The sequence below is a fragment of the Microcaecilia unicolor genome, chromosome 4, assembly GCF_901765095.1.
Source record: "Microcaecilia unicolor chromosome 4, aMicUni1.1, whole genome shotgun sequence".
NCBI lineage: Eukaryota > Metazoa > Chordata > Amphibia > Gymnophiona > Siphonopidae > Microcaecilia > Microcaecilia unicolor.
This window is the reverse complement of record NC_044034.1, coordinates 45,856,969-45,880,719: the sequence shown is the minus strand read 5'-3', so window position 1 is coordinate 45,880,719 and position 23,751 is coordinate 45,856,969. Positions and strand designations below refer to the sequence as shown.

The 23,751-nt window shown below is 43.1% G+C and overlaps 1 protein-coding gene across 5 annotated transcripts in view; it reads right to left on the bottom strand.

Moving 5' to 3' along the window:
• The window catches only part of AMOTL1 (angiomotin like 1), a 257,734-nt gene that overhangs the window by 52,732 nt on the left and 181,251 nt on the right, over positions 1–23,751 (bottom strand). For all 5 annotated transcript variants that reach the window (XM_030200208.1, XM_030200209.1, XM_030200211.1 and 2 more), the window contains 2 exons: positions 22,249–22,394; positions 923–1,072 (listed from right to left, as the gene is read on the bottom strand). In XM_030200208.1, coding sequence (XP_030056068.1) covers positions 923–1,072; positions 22,249–22,394 — 296 coding nt within the window. The remainder of the gene's footprint in view (positions 1–922; positions 1,073–22,248; positions 22,395–23,751) is intronic.

The window sequence follows — 23,751 nt, the reverse complement described above, 5'->3', positions numbered from 1 at the left end:
TTTTACCCAGTGATGACATAAAGAAGCAAAACAGAACCGGAGACAGTAGGGATCCTTAGGGGACCCCACAGCCCAGAAATCAAGGTTTGGGGAATGAATTATTTTGCCTAACAGTGTAACTGAGGTATACTGTTATAGCATGAATTTTCTATGCAGCATTCTGTAATAATTTGGCTTGTTGAGTTTTCCCGTTAGTGGAGGGGGAAGAGAGACAGGGGTTTTGATGATCTTTGTACTGTATAGTATGTGCTTTAGAAAACAACAGTGATAAAGAATATTGTTTAATATAAAATCATAACTGTTCAAGGCTTGTGTGGATGGGATCAGACAGAGCTCAAGGGGACAGCGCTCATGGGGACAGGGACAGAGCTTGCGTGGATGGGGTGGGGACAAACTTTGTCCCTGTGTCATTCTCTAGTTCGGAACACATCCAATGGTGTGGCCTGAGTTTTTTTTTGTTTGTATGGAAGGAGTGTGCAGTGGGTGCTTGGAATAAGCCTTATTCAGCCTCTTGGGGGTCTATACCTTAAAACCAAGAGAGAACCCACTAGGCAGCAGCCTAGGGTGACCCCACAGGTCAGAGCTTACATAAGAAATTAAATAATAAATATTAAAATAAATCTATCTCATTCCCCAGCAGACAGTACAGATATTGAAGTTAGTATCTGTCACCATTTTAAGTTCTATCTGTGCCAGTGGAAACAGGAAGGTAATGCATGACACTACAATGGGATGGTGAGAATGTGACTGACTATTTTACAAGAATCACCTTCCTGTTTCCACTTGCATAGATATACCTTAAAAATGGTGTGGCATTTAATTTTGAGCATTTTTTTCTATAGTTTACGCAATGATACCAATATTGTAAGGAAAGTCCAATTGACAAGGCCTGTAAACCATCTAGTATTAACAGATACCTCACCTGCTGTGTTCTCAGTGATTCCAGCTCCCGTTCCAGTCGCGTGCGTAACCTGCGCTCTAGCTGCTCTCGTTTCTCACAGGCCGCTTGCAGCTGGGTCAATGCCTGCTGCAACTTCTCCACCTTTTCCACATATACCTGTTTCTTCCGTAACTGAAAGAATGTGTCAAAACCATAGTACAAATGAGAAGTACTGAACAAATATCATGGAAAAAAATATATAGGACACAGGGTAATTAAACTACTGGAGTTCCTGCATTTACCATCATGAGAAAAAGTTAAGTTACTTACCTGTAGCAGGTGTTCTCCGAGGACAGAAGGCATATATTTTCATATGTGACATCATCCATAGAGCCTGGTGCGGGCACTGCCATAGTGCACTGTCACTTTAAAAGTTTGAGGCAGTGCCCCCACTGTGCACGCACGGGTGCCTTCCTGCCCGACACTAACGTAGGACCAGCAGTACAGTACTAAAGCTATGAAGACAACTCCAAGGGGAGGCAGGAGAATATATGCCTGCTGTTCTTAGAGAACACCTGCTAAAGGTAAGTAACAGCTTTTTCTGAAGACAAGCAGGCATAATATTCTCATGTGCAGGACTCACTAGCTACCAGGCTCACAATATAAATGATTCTTGGCAACTATCAAGGCTTATTTTCGAAAGAGAAGGGCGCCCATCTTTCAACACAAATCGCAAGATTGGCATCCTTCTCACAGGGCTGCCCAAATCGGCATAACCGAAAGCCGATTTTGGGCGTCCTCAACTGCTTTCCATCGCGGGGACGACCAAAGTTCACGGAGGCGTGTCGAAGTGTAGCGAAGGCAGGACTGGGGCGTGCTTAACACATGGGCGTCCTCGGCGGATAATGGAAAAAAGAAGGGCGTCCCTGACGAGCACATGGACGACTTTACTTGGTCCTTTTTTTCTTACGGCCAAGCCACAAAAATGTGCCCTAAATGACCAGGTGACCTACGGAGGGAATCGGGGATGACCTCCCCTTACTCCCACAGTAGTCACTAACCCCCTCCCACCCTCAAAATTTTTTTTAAAAATATTTTTTTCAGCCTCTATGCCAGCCTCAAATATCATACCCAGCTCCGTGACAGCAGTATGCAGATCCCTGGAGCAGTTTAGTGGGTGCAGTGCACTTCAGGCAGGCGGACCCAGGCCCATGCCCCCCCCTACCTGTTACACTTGTGGTGGTAAATGTGAGCCCTTCAAAACCACCAGAAACCCACTGTATCCACATGTAGGTGCCCCCCCCCTTCACCCATAAGGGCTATGGTAGTGGTGTACAGTTGTGGGAGTGGGATTTGGGGGGGCTCAGCACACAAGGGAGCTATGCACCTGTGAGCAATTTCTGAAGTCCACTGCAGTGCCCTCTAGGGTGCTCTTTTGGTGTCTTGGCATGTCAGGGGGACCAGTGCACTATGAATGCTGGCTCCTCCCATGACCAAATGGCTTGGATTTGGTCGTTTCTGAGATGGGCGTCCTTAGTTTCCATTATGGCCGAAAATCGGGGACGACCATCTCTAAGGACGACCATCTCTAAGGCCGACCTAAATGTGGAGATTTGGGTGTCCCCGACCATATTATTGAAACAAAAGATGGACACCCATCTTGTTTCGATAATATGGGTTTCCCCGCCCCTTCACCGGGATGTCCTGCGAGGACGTCCTCAGGAAAACTTGGGCACCCCTTTCGATTATGCCCCTCCACATAGACAGTGAGCATGGTGTAAAAAAGGGGACAGAGGGCGGAGTTGACTTTTAAATAATAAATTGATTCTGCAGGACTGCTTGTCCACACCAGCTTAGAGCAGCCTGGAATGCTGCTCCAGACACTAGTGAAGGTGTGGATAGAAGACCACATTGCCGCCTTGCAAATTTCTTCAATGGAGGCATAGCGGAAATGGGCTACTGAAGCCACCATAGCTCTTACATTCTGAGCAGTCACATGGTTATGAAGGGCCAGCCCTGCCTAAGCATATGTGTAGGAGATGTGAAGGGGCATTTTCAATATGACGTCTAAGTCCGACTTTGGACGTTTTGCAAAAAACGTCCAAAATCCAAATAGGAAAGAAGGTCATTTTCAAAAAAGAAAAATGGCTCTCTTTTGTTTTCGAAAATACTGTTCCGAACGTTTTGTGATTTGGAAATTTTGCTTTTTGGTCCATTTTCGAGAAAAAAAAAAAAAAACCCGTCCAAGTGCAAAATGCACAAAATCAAGTCATTGGGATAAAGGAGGAGCCAATATTTTTAGTAGACTGGTCCCCCTGACATCTCAGGACAGCAATAGGGCACCCTAGGGGGCTCACAGTTTCCTCCACAAGTGTAACAGGTAGGGGGAGGTAGAAGCCTGGGTCCACCTGTCTGCAGTGCACTGCACCCAACACTAGACTACTCCAGGGACCTGCATGCTGTTCTAATGGACCTGAGTATAACATCTGAGGCTAGGGTGCCCGATTGCTATCCTGGCATGTCAGGGGGACCAGTCTACTAAAAATGCTGGCTCCTCCCACGTCCAAATGGCTTGACTTTGGACGTTTTAGCGTTCGAAAATAGCCGAAAATCAAAGACATCCAAATCCAAGGACGTCCATGGTATTTTTGAACACAAAGAAGGACGTCCATCCTTTTTCAAAAATGACCTTTTTCCTGCCTCCGAATTTGGACATTTTACAAAGATGTCCAAATTCTGAAAATGCGCCTCATAGTACACTCTAGATAATATGCTAGAGAATGGTTGCAGTGCTGCTTCTCCAGGATGAGAGTGTGGCTTAGGGAAGAAGAAAAGAAGTATAATGAACTGATTGCGGTGGAACTTTGATACCACTTTAGGGAGGAATTTGGGAGTTTCATGAGAGCTGTGAGAATGACATTGAGATCCCATGCCACTGGAGGTGGCTTGATAGGAGGTTTGGTACGAAATAAACCTTTCATGAACCTACCTATCAAGGGATGAACAGAAATTGGCTTGTTATAAACTCTAGAGTGAAAAGCACTAAAGGCACTCAAATGTACTCTGACTACATTAGTTTTGAGGCCAGAATCATAAAGATGGATGAGGTACTCCATAAAGGTACAAAGAGAGCACATAATAAGACTGAGTGCTCTGGCTGTACACAAGAAGGAAAATCCTTTCCACCTGAAATGGTAATACTTCTGTGTAGAAGGTTTCCTAGAAGCTAATAGTATTCTAGAAACTTCTTCTGGAAGATTTAAAGAACATAAGTCTATGTTATCAAAAACCAAGCCATCAGGGCCAGAGAGAGGAGGTCTGGATGGAGGAGGGACTCCTCATTCTGCATTATTAGGGTTGGAAAAGGATCTAACCTCAATGGTTTATTGGATGGTAACTCTAGGAGAAAAGGATTCCAAACGACATGGCCAGTAGAGAGCAATTAGCATCATGGTCTCAACAGTTTTTCTTATGTAATCCCTGGTCAGGTTGGGATTATTAAACAGAGTGAGCCCTGGTAGAAAGTCATTGGGGAGAGTGACTGGGAGGTCCCTGAGTGGGAGGAAGCCCATCCCATGGAGAGTGTTTATGGAATAAAATGCAGAAAGATAGTGCCCATGTAGTTGCATTTGAGAGCACATGGACTTTTGGCTGTCTGAAAATCTCCTGCCAATAGATCAGGAGGAGAGAGGGGAGTCCTGTTGAAAGGAGTGTAACCTTTGGCTGACAAGGAGGGAGCTACTCCACAAAGTGGCAACTGGTGAATTACAAGTGAGAAGAGAGGGGTTTCCCAGCCCGGGAGCAGTGGGATTGGAGCCAGGGACAGCTCGGTCCCAGGTCGGATCAAGAGAAGGATCACCGTTGGGGAAAAAGGGGGGGGGGGGTCAGATCAGATAGTGAGGGGTCTCAGCTCACTGGAGATAATTTGATTGAGAGAGAAGAAAAACAGAGTTTGGGATTTAGCACTGCATCCCAGGAAAGGGATGGGAATGGGACTTGAAATTTATTTGTTGTACTTTTGTACTTAGTAACAATGTATAAATTTGGAAAGTAATTTATCTGATTGGACCTGAACTTCTGAGCTCACACTAATAAACTACCATGGGAGATGTGTGGGACCCAGCTCTCTGCAGTGCTGCTACTGCTTCAATCTGTACAGCGCTGCGTAACCCCAGTAGCGCTCTAGAAATGTTAAGTAGTAGTGCTGCTACTGTTTCATGTGCCAGGCCTGCTTCCTCTGATGTACACTTCCGGGACTGGCACAGGAAGTGCTAGCGGCACTGTAAAGAGCTGGGTCCCACCCAGCTCCCATGGTAGATTATTAGCGTGAACCCAGCAGAGGTGCACAGGAGTGAGTGACACTGTGCTGCAGGGCTGAAGTGGATGGGAAGGGTGAGAGAGAGAGAGAGAGAGAGAAATTAGGCAAGACTGGATGGGTGGGGAGGGAGGGAGAAAGAAAGAGAGAGAGAGAGAGTGACGGAGAGATGGGGTAATACTGGATAAAGGAGGGGGAGGGAGAGACAGACAGAGGCTATGGACTGGAGAGAGTGAGAGAAACTGGGCAAGACTGGATAGGTGTGGACATAGGAGTCAACTTTTCAAAATGATTGGGGATGCTAAACCCAATAGAAATTACCCCTTCCTGGACACACAGGGTTTGCTCAATATTGACATTAAATCTGACAAATGATTTACTGTCAAGACTATTTCTCACACTATATACCAATATATCCACTAATGGGAAAGTGGAACAAGCTGGACTGTTACAGATTCCTACATAGACACTACATAATAGCAGAATCTTTCACCTCAATCGCACATGCAGAACACTGACAGACCCTCAACTGACACAAAATAGGGGGCCACAAAAAACATGCAAACAAAATTTAAAGACCCCCCCCCCAACAGTTTTGGGACAGACATAGAATCAAATTACATTTACAGTTACCAGGAAAGGAACAAAATGTTGGGCACCCTCCTCCTTCACTCGACAAGTGGGCAAGAAGGAATATGGGGGTCACACACCCTCTTCACTCTGCATATTACAAGCTACTAGCCAATAAAGGAGAGAGAGGAAAGAGTGAGGACCGCCCATCTAACCTCATTGGGTCAGGCCTGCCGTACAGCAATTGGACATCATGAACCGGGGAGCCAATGAGGATGGATGGATTGCTCATGTAGCATTAGGACTTTACAAGCCTCGGAGCAAATGAGGAAAATTGTAACTAAAAGGAGAGAAATTGTAAAAAATGTGGTTCAAGGCATTGCACTTATCGCTGGTATGCCAAACTGGAGTAAGTTAGCATTGGAATGAATGAGAAAAATTTGGGACTTTAAGCAGTTATATTTTTGAGGACAAACTGGGATAATTATTCAATTTTTTCAATATCTGTGAAAACTAATTGCCAAAAAGTGGACACAATAGGGTAAAGGGGACATGGAGGCATCCAGGAGCTTTTATAATGTACATCAGAAAAAGGCACCACAGTAGCCTCCTTATCAAAAAAAACATATTTTTTCAATTGTAAGGATCTGATGAACCTGGCAAAAGCCACACAAACCTCAAAAGCATCATGATCCTGTGAAGGGATAACGAAAGTCCTTTAGAAAGCAATGAGGTCTCAACTGGACTCAAGTCATAATGAGGTAAATTAATCACAATGAACTCGTATATACGGTCTCTTCTGGCCCCCCTCCTCAACCTCTCAACCCTTCCCCGGTCTGTCTTGGCTCTTCCATGTCCTTCGTGTCTTCTGTGACACTGTTTTACCCACTCTTCTCACTCTCATCGTTTCCACTGGAAGATCTAGATGACAGTTCAAATTGCACATTTTTACAAGTATTCCCTTCACTACCAGCTTCCTTAGGCTTCATCCACACATAAACAAATCCACTGTTATAATCTCTTTGGTCCCACTGAAATTTCTTAATTTTAGAAGTACACAACTCCTGCTGAAATTTATCAATTTTTGATTCAATTCTTCCAGAGAATTATCAAAATTTTGTAAATTACACATCCCCTGTTTTTTCTCTTCTAATTTAGGAGATTCTACATCTAAATTGCTCTTCAAGATCTGAATCAAGAGCAACATCAGACCCAGGTAACACTGGTTTAAAATACTGTTCCATTTAGCAATAAAGTTAACACTACGTTTGGGAAGCTTGCCAGGTGCCCTTGGCCTGGATTGGCCGCTGTCGTGGACAGGATGCTGGGCTCGATGGACCCTTAGTCTTTTCCCAGTATGGCATTACTTATGTACTTATATGTACTTATGTACTATCCAGAATCAATTTCAGACTTAAGCGTATTTGCAGGCCATGTGGAATAATTTCTTTTTTACAATACTCTGCTAAAAATACACTATACATGTCCCATTTTATTAAATTTTTATATTTATCTAATAATTTTTTCCATGTAGGATCATCAGTTATCTCAAAATTAGATTGTGAGGTAGCAATAGCTTGTAAAATTTCTACGCGATGGACCATTGAAAATTGAAAACTGCTCCGCCAATTTTGGGCCACATTTTCCCCACTTATTATATAAATAACACCACACAGGGTAGCAAACTTCAGATCTAAACATTCAGCAAAAAATGTATGCTAAATATAGATGGCTGCATCAGACTGGAAGCAGCTGAAAAAAATTCATTAATTACCAAAACAGGCCTCAAAGTTCAAAGAGTCTAAGATGCCTCTTCAGAGGCAGCAACTCCATATGAGTCCCCAGTTATTAACACTGGCCTCTTTTTAAACAAAACCTTCCATCGTGTACAACTGCCAAGGGGGCATTAACGTGGGAGGGGCATGACATGTCAGGGGCATTCTGACTATTCACCCCTTCCTCTCTGAATACGCTACCAGAACCCTTATCACCTCTCGCTTGGATTATTGCAATTTGCTTCTCACTGGTCTTCCGCTCAGCCATCTCTCTCCTCTCCAGTCTGTCCAAAATTCTGTGGCACGACTTATTTTCCGCCAAAATCGTTTTACCCACACTAGCCCACTCCTCAAGTCACTTCACTGGCTCCCTGTCCGCTTCCGCGTACAGTTCAAACTTCTCTTACTGACCTTTAAATGCATCCATTCTGCAGCCCCCCATTACCTCTCCTCTCTCATCTCTCCCCTACATTCCTCCCCGTAATCTCCGCTCGCTGGACAAATCTCTCTTGTCGTCCCTTCTCCTCCACTGCTAATTCCAGGCTTCATTCCTTTTCCCTTGCGGCACCTTATGCCTGGAATAGACTTCCTGAGCCTATACGTCTAGCTCCATCTCTACCTGTTTTCAAATCTATGCTGAAAACCCACCTTTTCACCACCGCTTTTGGCTCCTAACCACTACTCAATTCCCCTATCCTTGTTCCTTCTCACCCAGTACTTTCCTCGCCCTTAAATGTCTTGTCTGTCTGTATTTTTAGATTGTAAGCACTATCGAGCAGGGACTGTCTCTCTGTGTCAGGTGTTCAGCGCTGCGTGCGTCTGGTAGCGCTATACAAATGTTAATAATAATAATAATATTCCTGCACGCACTTTATAGAATAATTCCATTTGCATGCTCAAATGCTGATTTTCAGCACCAGCATTTACGCCAGCTATAGCCATGGCGTAAATGGTCACGCCTAAAGTTTGGCGCGTAACTGCGGACTTTTCTTAAGCTAGTATTCTATAACAGATTTGGGGCACAACATTGCCGTTATAGAATACTAGTTTAGTGCAGTAATGCATCAAGTGCCATATGTCGGTAATCACATTAATATTTATGAGACGCAGCATTGACATAACACGTCTTTTTCAAAAGTCATTTTTTTTGGTGCCGCAGCAGTTATACTTGGATGTTTAGCATCCCCTGCACGGCACATTTTTGTTGCGTTTTTCTCTGCACACCAGAGGCGAGTTCATTCTTTTTCATCTTGGATTTTTATTCTCAGCACTTTTACTGAGGTCGTCTCTGTTTTCCATATCCTCTCATAGCTTTCTATTACACTCGCATCACTGTGCATATTCAGCTAGTCATTTAATTTCATGCATGAGGCACTTGTGCATTTTCTGTCACTACCCATAAACTGTACACCGTGCCAGAGGCTCCTGTTTTTCTCATCATTTGAATATTTTGTCGTCTCGCTGCTGTTCTGAACTAGATGCCCCGGATTGTGCAGTTACATTGGCATACCGCAGCACTGCTCATAATCATGCTTTTTCTTAGACTGATAGCATTTCATCCATTTTTTTTTACACAGCTCCACCTTTCTTGCTTTACCATTTTGCATCCGTTTGAGTGATTCATTTGAAATGGCGCAGACCTTTAAGTACACTAGTTTGTGATAATTACCTGATATTCTGAATGTTTTCTTTCTATACCTGATTGCTTAATTCTATTATCTTATCTATGTTCTTTATGTAATACCAATTGTATCTTTTACTCCGGAATGGCGAATGACTTGACAGAACATTGTAAACCACATTGGAGGAGTGGCCTAATGGTTAGGGTGGTGGACTTTGGTCCTGAGGAACTGAGTTCTATTCCCACTTCAGGCACAGGCAGCTCCTTGTGACTCTGGGCAAGTCACTTAACCCTCCATTGCCCCATGTAAGCCGTATTGAGCCTGCCATGAGTGGGAAAGCGCTGGGTACAGATGTAACAAAAAAAAATAGATACTATTGGAGATTCTACATGGAATGTTGCTACTATTGGAGATTCTACGTGGAATGTTGCTATTCCACTAGCAACATTCCATGTAGAAGGCTGCGCAGGCTTCTGTTTCTGTGAGTCTGACGTCCTGCACGTATGTGCAGGACCAGACTCACAGAAGCAGAAGCCTGCGCGGCCACATTGGTGATCTGCAAGGGCTGACTTCTACATGGAATGTTGCTAGTGGAATAGCAACATTCCATGTAGAATCTCAAATAGTAGCAAAAGTGGAGGAGTGGCCTAGTGGTTAGGGTGGTGGACTTTGGTCCTGAGGAAATGAGTTCAATTCCCCCTTCAGGCACAGGCAGCTCCTTGTGACTCTGGGCAAGTCACTTAACCCTCCATTGCCCCATGTAAGCCGCATTGAGCCTGCCATGAGTGAGAAAGCGCTGGGTACAAATGTAACAAAAAAAAAATTAGGTGGGAAAATGTGGGATACAAATAAATAAATAATGTGTTTTGACATCAGTGTGATTGGTCTTTCTAGCTCTTTTTCATTTTTTGCTATGTGGCATTTATGTCGGATTCTTCACTTTACTTTTGGAGAAAGGCACATTTATTACTTATTTAAGAACCGCTGCAAAGATACACGGCATTTATGTTTGCTCTTTAAGGGTGTCTTTTACTAAGGTGAGCTCACGTTTTTTAGCGCGCGCTAAAATTGTGGGCGCGCTAAACGTTAGAGACGCTCATAGGAATGCATTGGCGTCTCTAACGTTTAGTGCACCTACAATTTTCGTGCACGCTAAAAATGTGAGCGTGCCTTAGTAAAAGACACCCTAAATTTGGTATCCTGCTTTTTTCTGTATACACCCAAAGCAATCCTTACCCATATCCTTTGTTTATTTAAAGTTGTTCTAAATCTTCTATTATTTTTTTATGGCTTACATTATCATTTTGGGTTTTTTGGTACATTTTCCATCACTGTATCATGTGACACGAGGTGTAATTAGTCTTCATGATATGCAGTTTTTCTGTTTATCCAGTTTTAGTACATCACTGCACTTTCTCACTGTGGTTGGTGTCTGTTCTGGACTATATGTATGTTGGCGTTGTAATATTACAATGTAGTTTATATTATCATGTTTTTTTTTCATCTTCAAAATGTACGCTTTTGATGTATACATTTTTTTGTATCTTTCTTCTGTTTATGACAATTTTACTTATTGGTCTTAGCAGTACCTGCTCTCCAATTAATTTGTTTTCCTTCAAGTGTCTACAGAAGGTAATTATTTTTTCTGTTTTCACCTTTTTAGTTTTACCTTTTATTTTCATTTTTTATTTCCTGTCTTCCTTTTAATTATTATTCTCTTAATTGCTGTTATTATTATTATGAATATATAATACATTGTTCTGATGTTATTTAATAGACCTCTGAGGAAGGCTTTTAAGCCAAAACACGGCCCAGGTAGGGTCAAGATTCTATAAGCTTTTCATGCTTCAAGACTGTATGTACATTGGAGAATTGTTGAAGAATAAAGAATTTTAAGAAGCTTTGGAATTCATTTTTCAGACTGATTTGTTGAAACATTACTCTTCTACTCCTTTTGTTTCTCTCTGAGTACTGTGAGAGTTTGCTATTCCTCCTGTTTACCGTTGTCTAATTTTGAGAGCCATTTATATAATTCCCCCCCCCCCCCCCATTGAAATCACTGACCATTTTAGTAGCCACCCACTGGACCAAGTCCATCCTGTTTATATTTTTTTGAAGGTACGGTCTCCACAGTTGTACACTGTACCCTAAAATAAGGTCTCACTATAGATTTATACTGAGGCAGTATCACCTACTTTTTCATGCTTTTGCCATCAATCTTTCTACCTGTTTGGTTACCAAGTCCTGCTCTTGTTTCATGACAGAAGTACATCCCCTATACATTACCTCTCCCTCAGGTTTTTTGAAGCCCAAATACAAGACCCTGCCTTTTTTAGCATTAAATCTTAGCTGCCAAATTCTAGACAATTCTTCAGGCTTCACTAGATCCTTCCTCACGTTATCCACACCATCGGTGGTGTCTACCCTATTGCATATTTTGGCATCTTCCCAACAGAGACAAACCTTACCCTTCTGCATTATCACTTACAAAACTGTTAAAAAGTACTGATCTTTGTGACACACCACTGGTAATATCTCTTTCCTCAGTCTAGGAGCTGGCTCTGTGGGTGCTTGAGCACCCTCAATATTAAGAAAATTCCTCATACTTGTCCTGGCTTAGCACCCCCATTAATTTTCAAAAGTTGGTTCCTATGAATGCACTCCATTTATCACTACCCTTTCTACTCAACCAGTTCCTAATGCAGTCAGTCATTTTAGGTTCTATATTGAGGGCACTCAGTTTATTTAAAAGTTGCCTATGCAGAACCATGTCAAAAATTAGGTGGAACCATGTCAAAGGCTCTGCTAAAATACACATCTACCATATCTAGCACTCTCCCTCAATCCAAATATCTGGTCACTCAGTCAAAGAAATTAATCAGATTTCTCTGACAAGACCTACTTCTAGTAAAACCATGCTGTCTCAGGTTCTGTAATCCACTGGATTCTAGAAACGTCACTATTCTCTGTTTTACATGTAATTCTACACAGGTCAGAATAATAGGCCTGTAGTTCCAACCTCCTTCTTACTTCTGCTTTTGTGGCTAGGGATCGCATCCGCTCTTCTCTAGTCCTCTGGCACCCCTTCTGATTCTAGAGAAGCATTTGAAAAGGTCAGACAGCGGAGCCAGCCGAACTTTTCTAAGTTCCTTCTGTTCCCTCAGATGTATCCCATCTGGCCCCATCAATTTATCTACCTTTAGTTTAGCTAGTTCTTCTCAAACAAAGCTTTCTGAAAATTTCTCAAGGTCTATCGTGCTTCCATTCCTATTTGTGTTTGTCTTCTGCAGTCCTACTCTCAGCTGTTCATCTGTGAACACAGAACAAAAATGAGAAATTTCACCTCATTGTTATCAGCGTCTATATGTTCCTTCCCTCCACCACTGAGTTTCACAATGCCACTTTTACACTTCCTCCTGTCACTAACATATCTAAAAATGTCTTGTCCCCCTATTTTATTGTATTATTTTTTTCCATTTGCATCTTTGTTTCTTGACTACTTTAACAGTTTCTTTTAGCTTTTTCAGATACCATTGCCCATCTTCCTCTTTCTGTGATCTCTTATAGTTTTGAAAGCTAACCTCTTTTCCTTTACCTTTGCATGCTACTACTTTGATTGGATTAGCCACCAGGACAAACAGCCCTCAGTTCTGCAAGTTCTGAGTAGCCTTTATGCACACGAGAAGGCTCTTTTTAGAGCTTGTTTTTCGCAACTGCGGTGAACAGCGATTTTTTAGAGTATACGTTGGGGCATTGAATCTACACTACGCGCAATTTACAGTGTTTCTCTTTGACCCCTGAGGCAGGCGTTGTTTTATGCCGAAACACGGCCCGTGTCGGGTCATTAATAAAGAATTTCAATTGCCCCAGTCTTGAAGGCCCAGTATTGCTTTTTTTGTCTGAAGTCAAAAATTGCCCATATCAAAACTAACTTGATGCTCTGGTATCAAAAACAGGGGTTGTGCAGAAATGTAAAATTAAAAAAAAAAAACAGCTACAAATCTCTGACTAGGAGAACTAGAAGGAGTGAAAATGATGAAAAAGAGGCAACGATACTGAAAAATGATACAAATATTTATTCACATAATGAGATAAGATGCATCTTCTGTGCTCTACTGATCGAACAGAACTGAGGTGACCCTGTGCACAGACACAGTGTGAGAAGTGCTGCATGTGCAAAAAAAAAAAAAAACTTTTCAAAAGTTCTATAATTTTCTAGAGGTAAAGGAAGCTTTCCTACATGGAGCTTCTTTGAACAACATCAGTCACTTTTGATAACTTGTTATTTTGCTTCTCCTTGGAGAAATATTACCTTTATGGATTTCAGGTGAGAGTGAAACCCCAACTCAAGTATTGCCTTCAAATCTGGAGACCATGAGGGGCATAATCGAAAGGGACGTTCTCGTTTCGATTTGGACGTCCTCGTAAAACGTCCCCATCCAGGGGTGGGGAAACCCATATTATCGAAACACAATGGACGTCCATCTTTCGTTTCGATAATACGGTCAGGGACGCCCAAATCCAGAAATTTGGTCATCCTTAGAGATGGTCGTCCCTAGACTTGGTCATTTCTGATTTTCGGCGATAATCGAAAACAAGGACGTCCATCTCAGAAACGACCAAATGCAAGCCATTTGGTCATGGGAGGAGTCATCATTTGTAGTGCACTGGTCCCCCTGACATGCCAGGACACCAACCGGGCACCCTAGAGGGCACTGCAGTGGACTTCATAAATTGCTCCCAGGTACATAATTCCCTTACCTTATGTGCTGAGCCCCCCAAAACCCACTACCCTCAACTGTACACCACTACCATAGCCCTTATGGGTGAAGGGGGGCACCTAGATTTGGGTACAGTGGGTTTGTAGTGGGTTTTGGAGGGATCGCTGTTTCCTCCACAAACATAACAGGTGGGGAGGGATGTGCCTGGGTCCGTCTGCCTGAAGTGCCTGCACCCACTAAAACTGCTCCAGGGACCTGCATACTGCTGTGATGGACCTGAGTATGACATGTGAGGCTGGCATAGAGGCTGGCAAAGAAAGCACAAAGGCAGACGGTCTGCAAGCTCCAAGATGGAAAATGCACAAAGCAGATAGTTAAGAACGTAATTTATTAACACAATTCAAATAAAAATATATAAACATATATATAAAAGAATAGCCCGACACAGGCCGTGTTTCGCCCAGCAGGGGCTGCTTCAGGGGACGAACCACCCTTTCTTTCTGTTTCAGCTACATTAAAGGCGCAAAGCAATTCGTCAACAGCCACCCTCAACCAAGAAAACTATATTTCCCGGAAACAGAAAGAAAGGGTGGTTCGTCCCCTGAAGCAGCCCCTGCTGGGCGAAACACGGCCTGTGTCGGGCTATTCTTTTATATATATGTTTATGTGTATATATTTTTATTTGAATTGTGTTAATAAATTACATTCTTAATGATCTGCTTTGTGCATTTTCCACCATAGAGGCTGGCAATCAATATTTTGAAAGATGTTTTTGAGGGTGGGAGGGGGTTAGTGACCACTGGGGGAGTAAGGGGAGGTCATCCCCGATTCTCTCCGGTGGTCATCTGGTCATTTCGGGCACCTTTTTGTGCCTTGGTCGTAAGAAAAACACAACCAGGTAAAGTCGTCCAAGTGTTTGTCAGGGACGTCCTTGTTTCTTTCGATTATGGGTTGAGGACATCCTAGTGTTAGGCACGTCCATGTCCCGCCTTCGCTACGCCTCCGATACGCCCCCTTGAACTTTGGCTGTCCCTGCGACGGGAAAGCAGTTGGGGATGTCCAAAATCAGCTTTCGATTATACCGATTTGGACGACCCTGTGAGAAGGACATCCATCTTCCGATTTATGTCGAAAGATGGGCGTCCTTCTCTTTCAAAAATGAGCCCACATGTCTGCAGAAGGATATTGATACAATAGAAGTGATTCAAAAAAGGGTCACCAAACTGGTGAATGGATTGCACTGCAAGCCATACATAGAGAGACTGAGGGCCTTGGCTTAGGAGTCAAGTTCAACACTGTCATAGTAGGTGCAAAACTAAAAAAATGCACAACAAGTGGGAAATAGCCCAAGCGATCCAGAAACAAACAAGGAGACTTCAATCACTAATACAAAGTTTATTGCTGCCGTGACAGCTCACTTTACACAGAAGCGACAAATTTTCCATCAAAGGTCTTTTTCAAAACCATGTTTTACCATCTTCTTGTATCAACATTAATTGACCATCTGATGATTTTACATATTTCATAATAAGATTCCTGAGGCAGGCCAGTGGCTGAAACATGGTACTGTGTCGAGTCTTCATAAGTACATAAGTACATAAGTAGTGCCATACTGGGAAAGACCAAAGGTCCATCTAGCCCAGCAACCTGTCACCGACAGTGGCCAATCCAGGTCAAGGGCACCTGGCACGCTCCCCAAACGTAAAAACATTCCAGACAAGTTATACCTAAAAATGCGGAATTTTTCCAAGTCCATTTAATAGCGGTCTATGGACTTGTCCTTTAGGAATCTATCTAACCCCTTTTTAAACTCCGTCAAGCTAACCGCCCGTACCACGTTCTCCGGCAACGAATTCCAGAGTCTAATTACACGTTGGGTGAAGAAAAATTTTCTCCGATTCGTTTTAAATTTACCACACTGTAGCTTCAACTCATGCCCTCTAGTCCTAGTATTTTTGGATAGCGTGAACAGTCGCTTCACATCCACCCGATCCATTCCACTCATTATTTTATACACTTCTATCATATCTCCCCTCAGCCGTCTCTTCTCCAAGCTGAAAAGCCCTAGCCTTCTCAGCCTCTCTTCATAGGAAAGTCGTCCCATCCCCACTATCATTTTCGTCGCCCTTCGCTGTACCTTTTCCAATTCTACTATATCTTTTTTGAGATACGGAGACCAGTACTGAACACAATACTCCAGGTGCGGTCGCACCATGGAGCGATACAACGGCATTATAACATCCGCACACCTGGACTCCATACCCTTCCTAATAACACCCAACATTCTATTCGCTTTCCTAGCCGCAGCAGCACACTGAGCAGAAGGTTTCAGCGTATCATCGACGACGACACCCAGATCCCTTTCTTGATCCGTAACTCCTAACGCGGAACCTTGCAAGACGTAGCTATAATTCGGGTTCCTCTTACCCACATGCATCACTTTGCACTTGTCAACATTGAACTTCATCTGCCACTTGCACGCCCATTCTCCCAGTCTCGCAAGGTCCTCCTGTAATCGTTCACATTCCTCCTGCGACTTGACGACCCTGAATAATTTTGTGTCATCGGCGAATTTAATTACCTCACTAGTTATTCCCATCTCTAGGTCATTTATAAATACATTAAAAAGCAACGGACCCAGCACAGACCCCTGCGGGACCCCACTAACTACCCTCCTCCACTGAGAATACTGGCCACGCAATCCTACTCTCTGCTTCCTATCTTTCAACCAGTTCTTAATCCATAATAATACCCTACCTCCGATTCCATGACTCTGCAATTTCTTCAGGAGTCTTTCGTGCGGCACTTTGTCAAACGCCTTCTGAAAATCCAGATATACAATATCAACCGGCTCCCCATTGTCCACATGTTTGCTTACCCCCTCAAAAAAATGCATTAGATTGGTGAGGCAAGACTTCCCTTCACTAAATCCGTGCTGACTTTGTCTCATCAGTCCATGTTTTTGTATATGCTTTGCAATTTTATTCTTAATAATAGCCTCCACCATCTTGCCCGGCACCGACGTCAGACTCACCGGTCTATAATTTCCCGGATCTCCTCTGGAACCCTTCTTAAAAATCGGAGTAACATTGGCTACCCTCCAGTCTTCCGGTACTACACTCGATTTTAGGGACAGATTGCATATTTCTAACAGTAGCTCCGCAAGTTCATTTTTTAGTTCTATTAATACTCTGGGATGAATACCATCAGGTCCCGGTGATTTACTACTCTTCAGCTTGCTGAACTGACCCATTACATCCTCCAAGGTTACAGAGAATTTGTTTAGTTTCTCCGACTCCCCCGCTTCAAATATTCTTTCCGGCACCGGTGTCCCCCCCAAATCCTCCTCGGTGAAGACCGAAGCAAAGAATTCATTTAATTTCTCCGCTACGGCTTTGTCCTCCTTGATCGCCCCTTTAACACCATTTTCGTCCAGCGGCCCAACCGACTCTTTGGCCGGTTTCCTGCTTTTAATGTATCTAAAAAAATTTTTACTATGTATTTTTGCTTCCAACGCTAATTTCTTCTCAAAGTCCTTTTTTGCCCTCCTTATCTCCGCTTTGCATTTGGCTTCACCAATAAACTTTCTACTAATGATTGAAGTCTCCTCGTTTGTTTCTGGATCACCTGGTCTATTACCCACTCCTTGTGCATTTCTGTTGTTTCAATTTAGCAGTAATCCTGTCTAGATAGTGAAAAGGTTTTATTTCCTTTATTGTTCTAAATGTTTTTCCAAGAGTTTCCCCGTTATTTCTGTTTATGTAATTTAAATTGAAGTCGATATTGCTCAGATACAAGGGTAACATCAAACCCTAATACTGGCTCTGATATCATAATGTAGGTGTAAACTCTGTTAGTATCAACCTGTTATGCAATTGTTTAACTTTGGTGTAGGCTTACTTGAGCTGCATGTCTTTCTGTAGGTTTGACTAAAGCTCCAAGAGGGGTAACGGATATATACAATGCTTCCCATACTTCCAGGTCATTATGCATATGTCAAGATCCATGCATGACCTTGGTTAATATAAATTTTCCTAGGATTGACCATTTTTGCTGTATGAGGCAACCTCATACTTGCTATCCACTTATTAGTGCTCATGATTGGATGCCAATGATGAGTACTAGTAAGGTCCAGGCATCCCGACCTGTTTAAGGATTCTGAATACCTACAACCTTAAACAGCCTATTAGTATGATCCACCTGAAATTGCTATTACCCGCATACCTATATTTCATGGGATTTTGTAAATGAGCTCATGGATTAGTCCCATTCATAAAAACATTTCTCGCTACAGGTTTGAGTAAGTCTCAACCGAAAACTAAACAAATTGTACCAGTTGATCTTAAGACTCAGATAATTTGATGGCCTCATAGAATACCTTCTGGAACGGATGGTACCAAGGTACGTTAACCCTGGTGTCACCCTATGGGATAGGGTGAAGAGGGGAATGTTAATATATGGCCTGGCTTTAAGGCTACCACTGGAATAGTGATGGCCAAAGCTATGCAGCCTAAAACAACTGAAAAAGTACTGACTAGGCCAAACAACAAGTAAATGATTTAATATTTGAGAGTCTGCAAAAAGCAGGTCTGAACAATGAGTCCTGCCACAAATTGGTACAATTTTTAAATCAAATACAGCACCTGTAATGAAAGAATGATGGATCAGATGAATAAAATGGAGCTTATAATTTTTGTATAAAATGATACAGAGGTCATGCAGAGTTCATAAGATGGTGTGAAAAGTATTGCAACAGGGAGATGTGAAACTGTTATCTCAAACCGCACGATGAGAAAAAACAAAACAACTTGTTCCCAAAACATGCTGATAAGACGCGTGGGAAAGTATGATCTCAGAAAGTGAGAAAGATTAGGAGCAAGGTTTCTCACCATTCACTTCTATGGAGAGGTTTGTGTATAAAAGAGGGGAGATTTTGCCTTAGTTTCGGAGTCCTCCCCAACGCTTCTCTCAGACGGCAGGGCGCTGTGCAGATTAACCCAGAATCTGTCTGATGTCTGTATTTGTATCAACTTGAAGACTTGTCTTTGGGTAAGAAATAAAATGTAACTATCTATCTAAACCTATCTCTGTCTCTATTTGTATTGATTCCATCTTCTCATTACCTAACATTTAGCCTACAAGGTAGATCACATACAAGTGACACTCAGTGTTGGACAGAAAGCAGTAGTTATGGGACTTAGTTTTCAATTACAGCTCCTAATGCCACCCCCTTATGATTGGGTGACAATGGAGATTAGAGAAACTATACAGAACCCGATATATGAAATAAGTACCTTTAGTCCCCCGTGGGAAAGAGTCAGAAAGAGGTCTATAAAGCAGGCAAATTTAAACAGATCTCAGCGTTCCTCTGCCTTGGCGGACCTTCACAGGTGCAAAACTAACCCATCTGCATGCATTGTCCCTGAGACTGAGCAAGTTAAAGTTCTACTCACTGACAGTAAAAATGGAAATTAACACTGTCAACTGCTGAGCAAGATGTAAATAGGAACAAGAAACATTATTATTAGCATTTGTATAGCGCTACCAGACGCACGCAGCGCTGAACACCTGATACAAAGAGACAGTCCCTGCTCAAAAGAGCTTACAATCTAAATAATACAGACAGACAAGGCAGTTACGGGTGAGGGAAGTAATGGGTGAGAAGGGAGGAAGGGACAAGGGGAGGGCAATTGTGGCTACGAGCTAAAAGCAGCAGTGAAAAGGTGGGTTTTCAGCATAGATTTGAAAACAGGTAGAGATGGAGCTAGACGTATAGGTCCAGGAAGTCTATTCCAGGCATAAGGTGCCGCGAGAGAAAAGGAGCGAAGCCTGGAGTTAGCAGTGGAGGAGAAGGAGGACCACCACAAGAGAGACCTGAAATGTCTATATGCGAATGCCAGAAGCCTAAGAAATAAGATGGATGAGTTAGAATATATTGCACTAAATGAAATATTAGATATAAAAGGCATCTCTGATACCTGGTGGAAGGAGAATAACCAGTTTGACACTGTCATACCAGGGTACAAATTATATCGTAGTGATAGGGTGGATCGAATTGATGGAAGGGTAGCACTGTATATTAAGGAGGTCCTTGAATCAAATAAATTGAAAATTCTGCAGGAAACAAAACACATCTTGGAATCCCTATGGATTGAAATTCTACGTGTAAAGGGGAAAAGGATAGTGATAGGAGTGTATTACCGTCCACCTGGCCAGGATGAACAGATGGCTGTAGAAATGTTCTCAGAAATTAGTGAGGCTACCAAACTGGGAAACACAATAATAATGGGTGAGTTCAATATTGACTGGGTAAATGTATCATCAGGGCATGCTAGGGAGGTAAAATTCCTTCAAGGACTGCTTTATGGAGCAGCTGGTACAGGGGCCAACAAGAGGAGGAAAAATTCTAGACCTAGACCTTAGTGGAGCGCATGATCTGGTGCAGGAGGTAATGGTGATGGGGTCGCTTGATAACAGTGATCATAATATAATCAGATTTGATATTGGATTTGGATTAAATACACACAAGAAATCCAATACATTAGCATTTAACTTTCAGAAAGGAGACTATGATAAAATGAGAAGAATGGTCAAAAAAACAAACAAACTTAGAGGAGCAGCTACAAAGGTCAAAAAGTTTACATCATGCGTGGATACTGTTCAAAAATACCATCCTGGAAGCCAAGAGCAGGTGCTAGGGTTTCTGATGACCCTTATAACCTATAAATGGGTGTTTTCCTACCTCTTTTTCTCCTCTCACCCCCCCCCCCCCCAGACCAGCATCTCCTTTTCTTTTCTATTCCCCTCCCCCCCCCCCGCCCAAGTCCAGCTTCTCCCTATTCTCTTCTCTCCCCTTCTAATCCTTGAGTGTTTTCTATTAACATGTAGGTTGTGTGTAGGCACCTGTAGCAGTCTGGCTTCTCCTCTTTTCCCAACTAGTACTTCTGAATTATCATAGGTAGGGCTGGTGCATTTTGAGTTCATGGACTTGGTGCTGGTATGGTATAGTAAGTTCCTAAGTGTCCATTTGCAGGGTTTTGTGCTACTTCACATAGTGTCTGTCAGCGAGAAAAGAAGACAAATATGCTGGAGAAGAGCACAGTCGGTGGAATGAGGTGGGCTATAAGGACCACAGCCCTATCAATATTTTGTCTCACACAGCATCAGCAATGGGGAGGGGACGAGATGGTCAGAAACAGAGCTTGGTTATTTTTTGGTTTTCCCAAATAAAAATATATTTTGCTTCCCCTGAGGAAGACTGCCAAGAGGGTAGAGGAAAAGAGCGAGGGGGAGAGTGTGTGCCAGAGGGGGATAAAGGTTAGAGTGTGTGCCAGGAGGGATGTGTTAGGAGGAGAAAAAGAAAAAAGGAGAGGAAATGAGTGTACTGGGGAAGGGGAAGGTGAGAGAGAGGAGAGATATAAGGGAAGAGTATGAGGACTGAGAAGGAAAGAGATAAAGGAAGGAGAGATGCTGGAGGGAACAAAGGGGAAAAATGAGAGGGAGGGTGAGGAAAAGAGATGAGAGGGGAGCAAGATTTGCTGAGAGAATGGTGGGGAGCAGAGTTGAGTTGTAAGGGTCAGAAATGGAGAGAAGGAAGGAAGAAGAGGGTGGTTTGGAGGTAAAAAAAACAAGGAAGGAGGGGTAGAGGAAGAGATGAGAGAAGGAGGTAGCAGATGAGGGAATTATGTGTGTGGGAAGCAAGGGGTGTGAGGAGGAGAGGTGAATGGAAGAGCATATGTGGGATAAAAGGAAACACAAGGAAAAGGCGGAAACAAAAGACATGGAACCCGTAACATAAGCTAAAGAAAGATGTCAAGACAACAGGATGAGAAAACCTAAAGGAAATGCAGGGAATAAAATGGGTAACAGAAGAAAAAACTCAGAAATTAGGGGAAAGGAAATGTGGAAAAAGAAGTTAGATAATCAAGAAATATAAAGCTTGAAAATAAGTTATTGTGTCACACAGTTGGGAAGGCTGAGGCTGGTGGCGGCAGGCCTGGGAGAAAGGGGGTGGCTACGAGAAAGAAAGAAAGAATATATTTAGATAGATAGATGTGTAGGGGAAGAGAGGAGGGCTAAGGCAAATAAATAATTTCACCCTCCTCCACTAATCTGAGCTCCCTGTCCCCTGCCCCCCATCCTGAAAACTACATAAACTCTGCCTATACGTCATCCTTAATCCATTTTCATTTAAGTTTTAAGCCACAACTCTGCGGCAAACTAAAGACTATCTTTTATTTCATGTTCAAGTCTTCATTAAAGGCTGTGTGGCTCAGGAAAATATATGGCTGAGGAAAAACTGTAAAATGAATCCATGCAGAACAGCTTTCAAAAAAAAAAGGAAAAAGACGAATGCTCGTCTCACCTCTTCTTCCAGTTTCACCACCTTGGCATGGGCATTGCTCAAAGCCTGGTCTAGAATTTCAATATGCCTTCGCTGATCCTCACTAGCAGAGCGTGCTGTTGCTAATTCAATTTCCAGCTTTTCCCTCTGTTTCAAGTGCTCTTTGTCTGTAAGAGAGACAAGACCAATACTGGTTGAGTCAGACGGCTACCTTGCATAGAGACATAGAAAAACACAGAAACATAGAAAAATGTAGGCAGATAAAGATGATGTGGGAGGGGCATTTTCGAAAGAAATGCCCAAGTTGCGATTTGGACATCCTAAACAAACGGCGAAATCCAGGGGCAGGGAAACCCGTATTTTCAAAACAAGATGGACGTCCATCTTTCGTTTTGAAATTACCGTCAGAGACGTCCAAATCCTTAAATTTGGACATCCTTAGATTTAGACGTCCCTAGACATGGACATTTCTGACTTTCAGTGATTTTCAAAACCAAAAACGTCCAAATGCAAGCCATTTGATCGTGAGAGGAGCCAGTATTTGTAGTGCACTGGTCCCCCTGACATGCCAGGACACCGACCGGGTACCCTAGGGGGCACTGCAGTGGACTTCATAAAATGTTCCCAGGAACATAGTTCTCTTACCTTGTGTGCTGAGCCCCCCAAAACCTCCTACCCCCAACTGTACACCACTACCATAGCCCTTACGGTTGAAGGGGGTCACCTATATATGAGCACAGTGGGTTTGTGGTGGGTTTTGGCGAGCTCACTGTTTCCTCCACAAATGTAACAGGTAGGGGGGGTATGGGCCTGGGTCCGCCTGTCTGAAGTGCACTGCAGTACCCACTAAAACTGCTCTTGGGGCCTGCATGCGCTGTGATGGACCTGAGTATGATATGTGAGGCTGGCAATCAATATTTTGAAAGATGCTTTTTGAGGGTGGGAGGGGGTTAGTGACCACTAGGGGAGCAACAGGAGGTCATCCCCGATTCTCTCCGGTGGTCATCTGGTCATTTCGGGCACCTTTTTGTGCCTTATTCATAATAAAAATATGTCCAGGTGAAAACATCCAAGTGTTCGTCAGGGACGCCCTTGCTTTTTCGATTATGGGTCAAAGACATCCAAGTGTTAGGCACGCCCAATGAACTTTGGACGAGTTGGAGACATCCAAAATCGGGTTTCGATTATACCAATTTGGACGTCTCTCAGAGAAGGACATCCATCTTCCGTTTTATGTCGAAAGATGGACGTCCTTCTCTTTCGAAAATGAGCCTGATAGTCTATCCAGTCTGCCCCGCCATGCCATCTACTCTCCCTATCACTCCCTTAGAGATACTATGTACTTATCCTAAGCTCTCTTGAATTCAGATACTGTTTTCATCTCCACCACTTCCACCGGGAGGCCGTTCCACGAATTCACCACCCTTTTCCTTGAAGAAGTATTTCCTCAGGTTACTTCTGAGTGTATCCCCCTTCCACCTTCATCCTATGCTCCCTCGTTCCAGAGCCGGCACTAACGTGAAC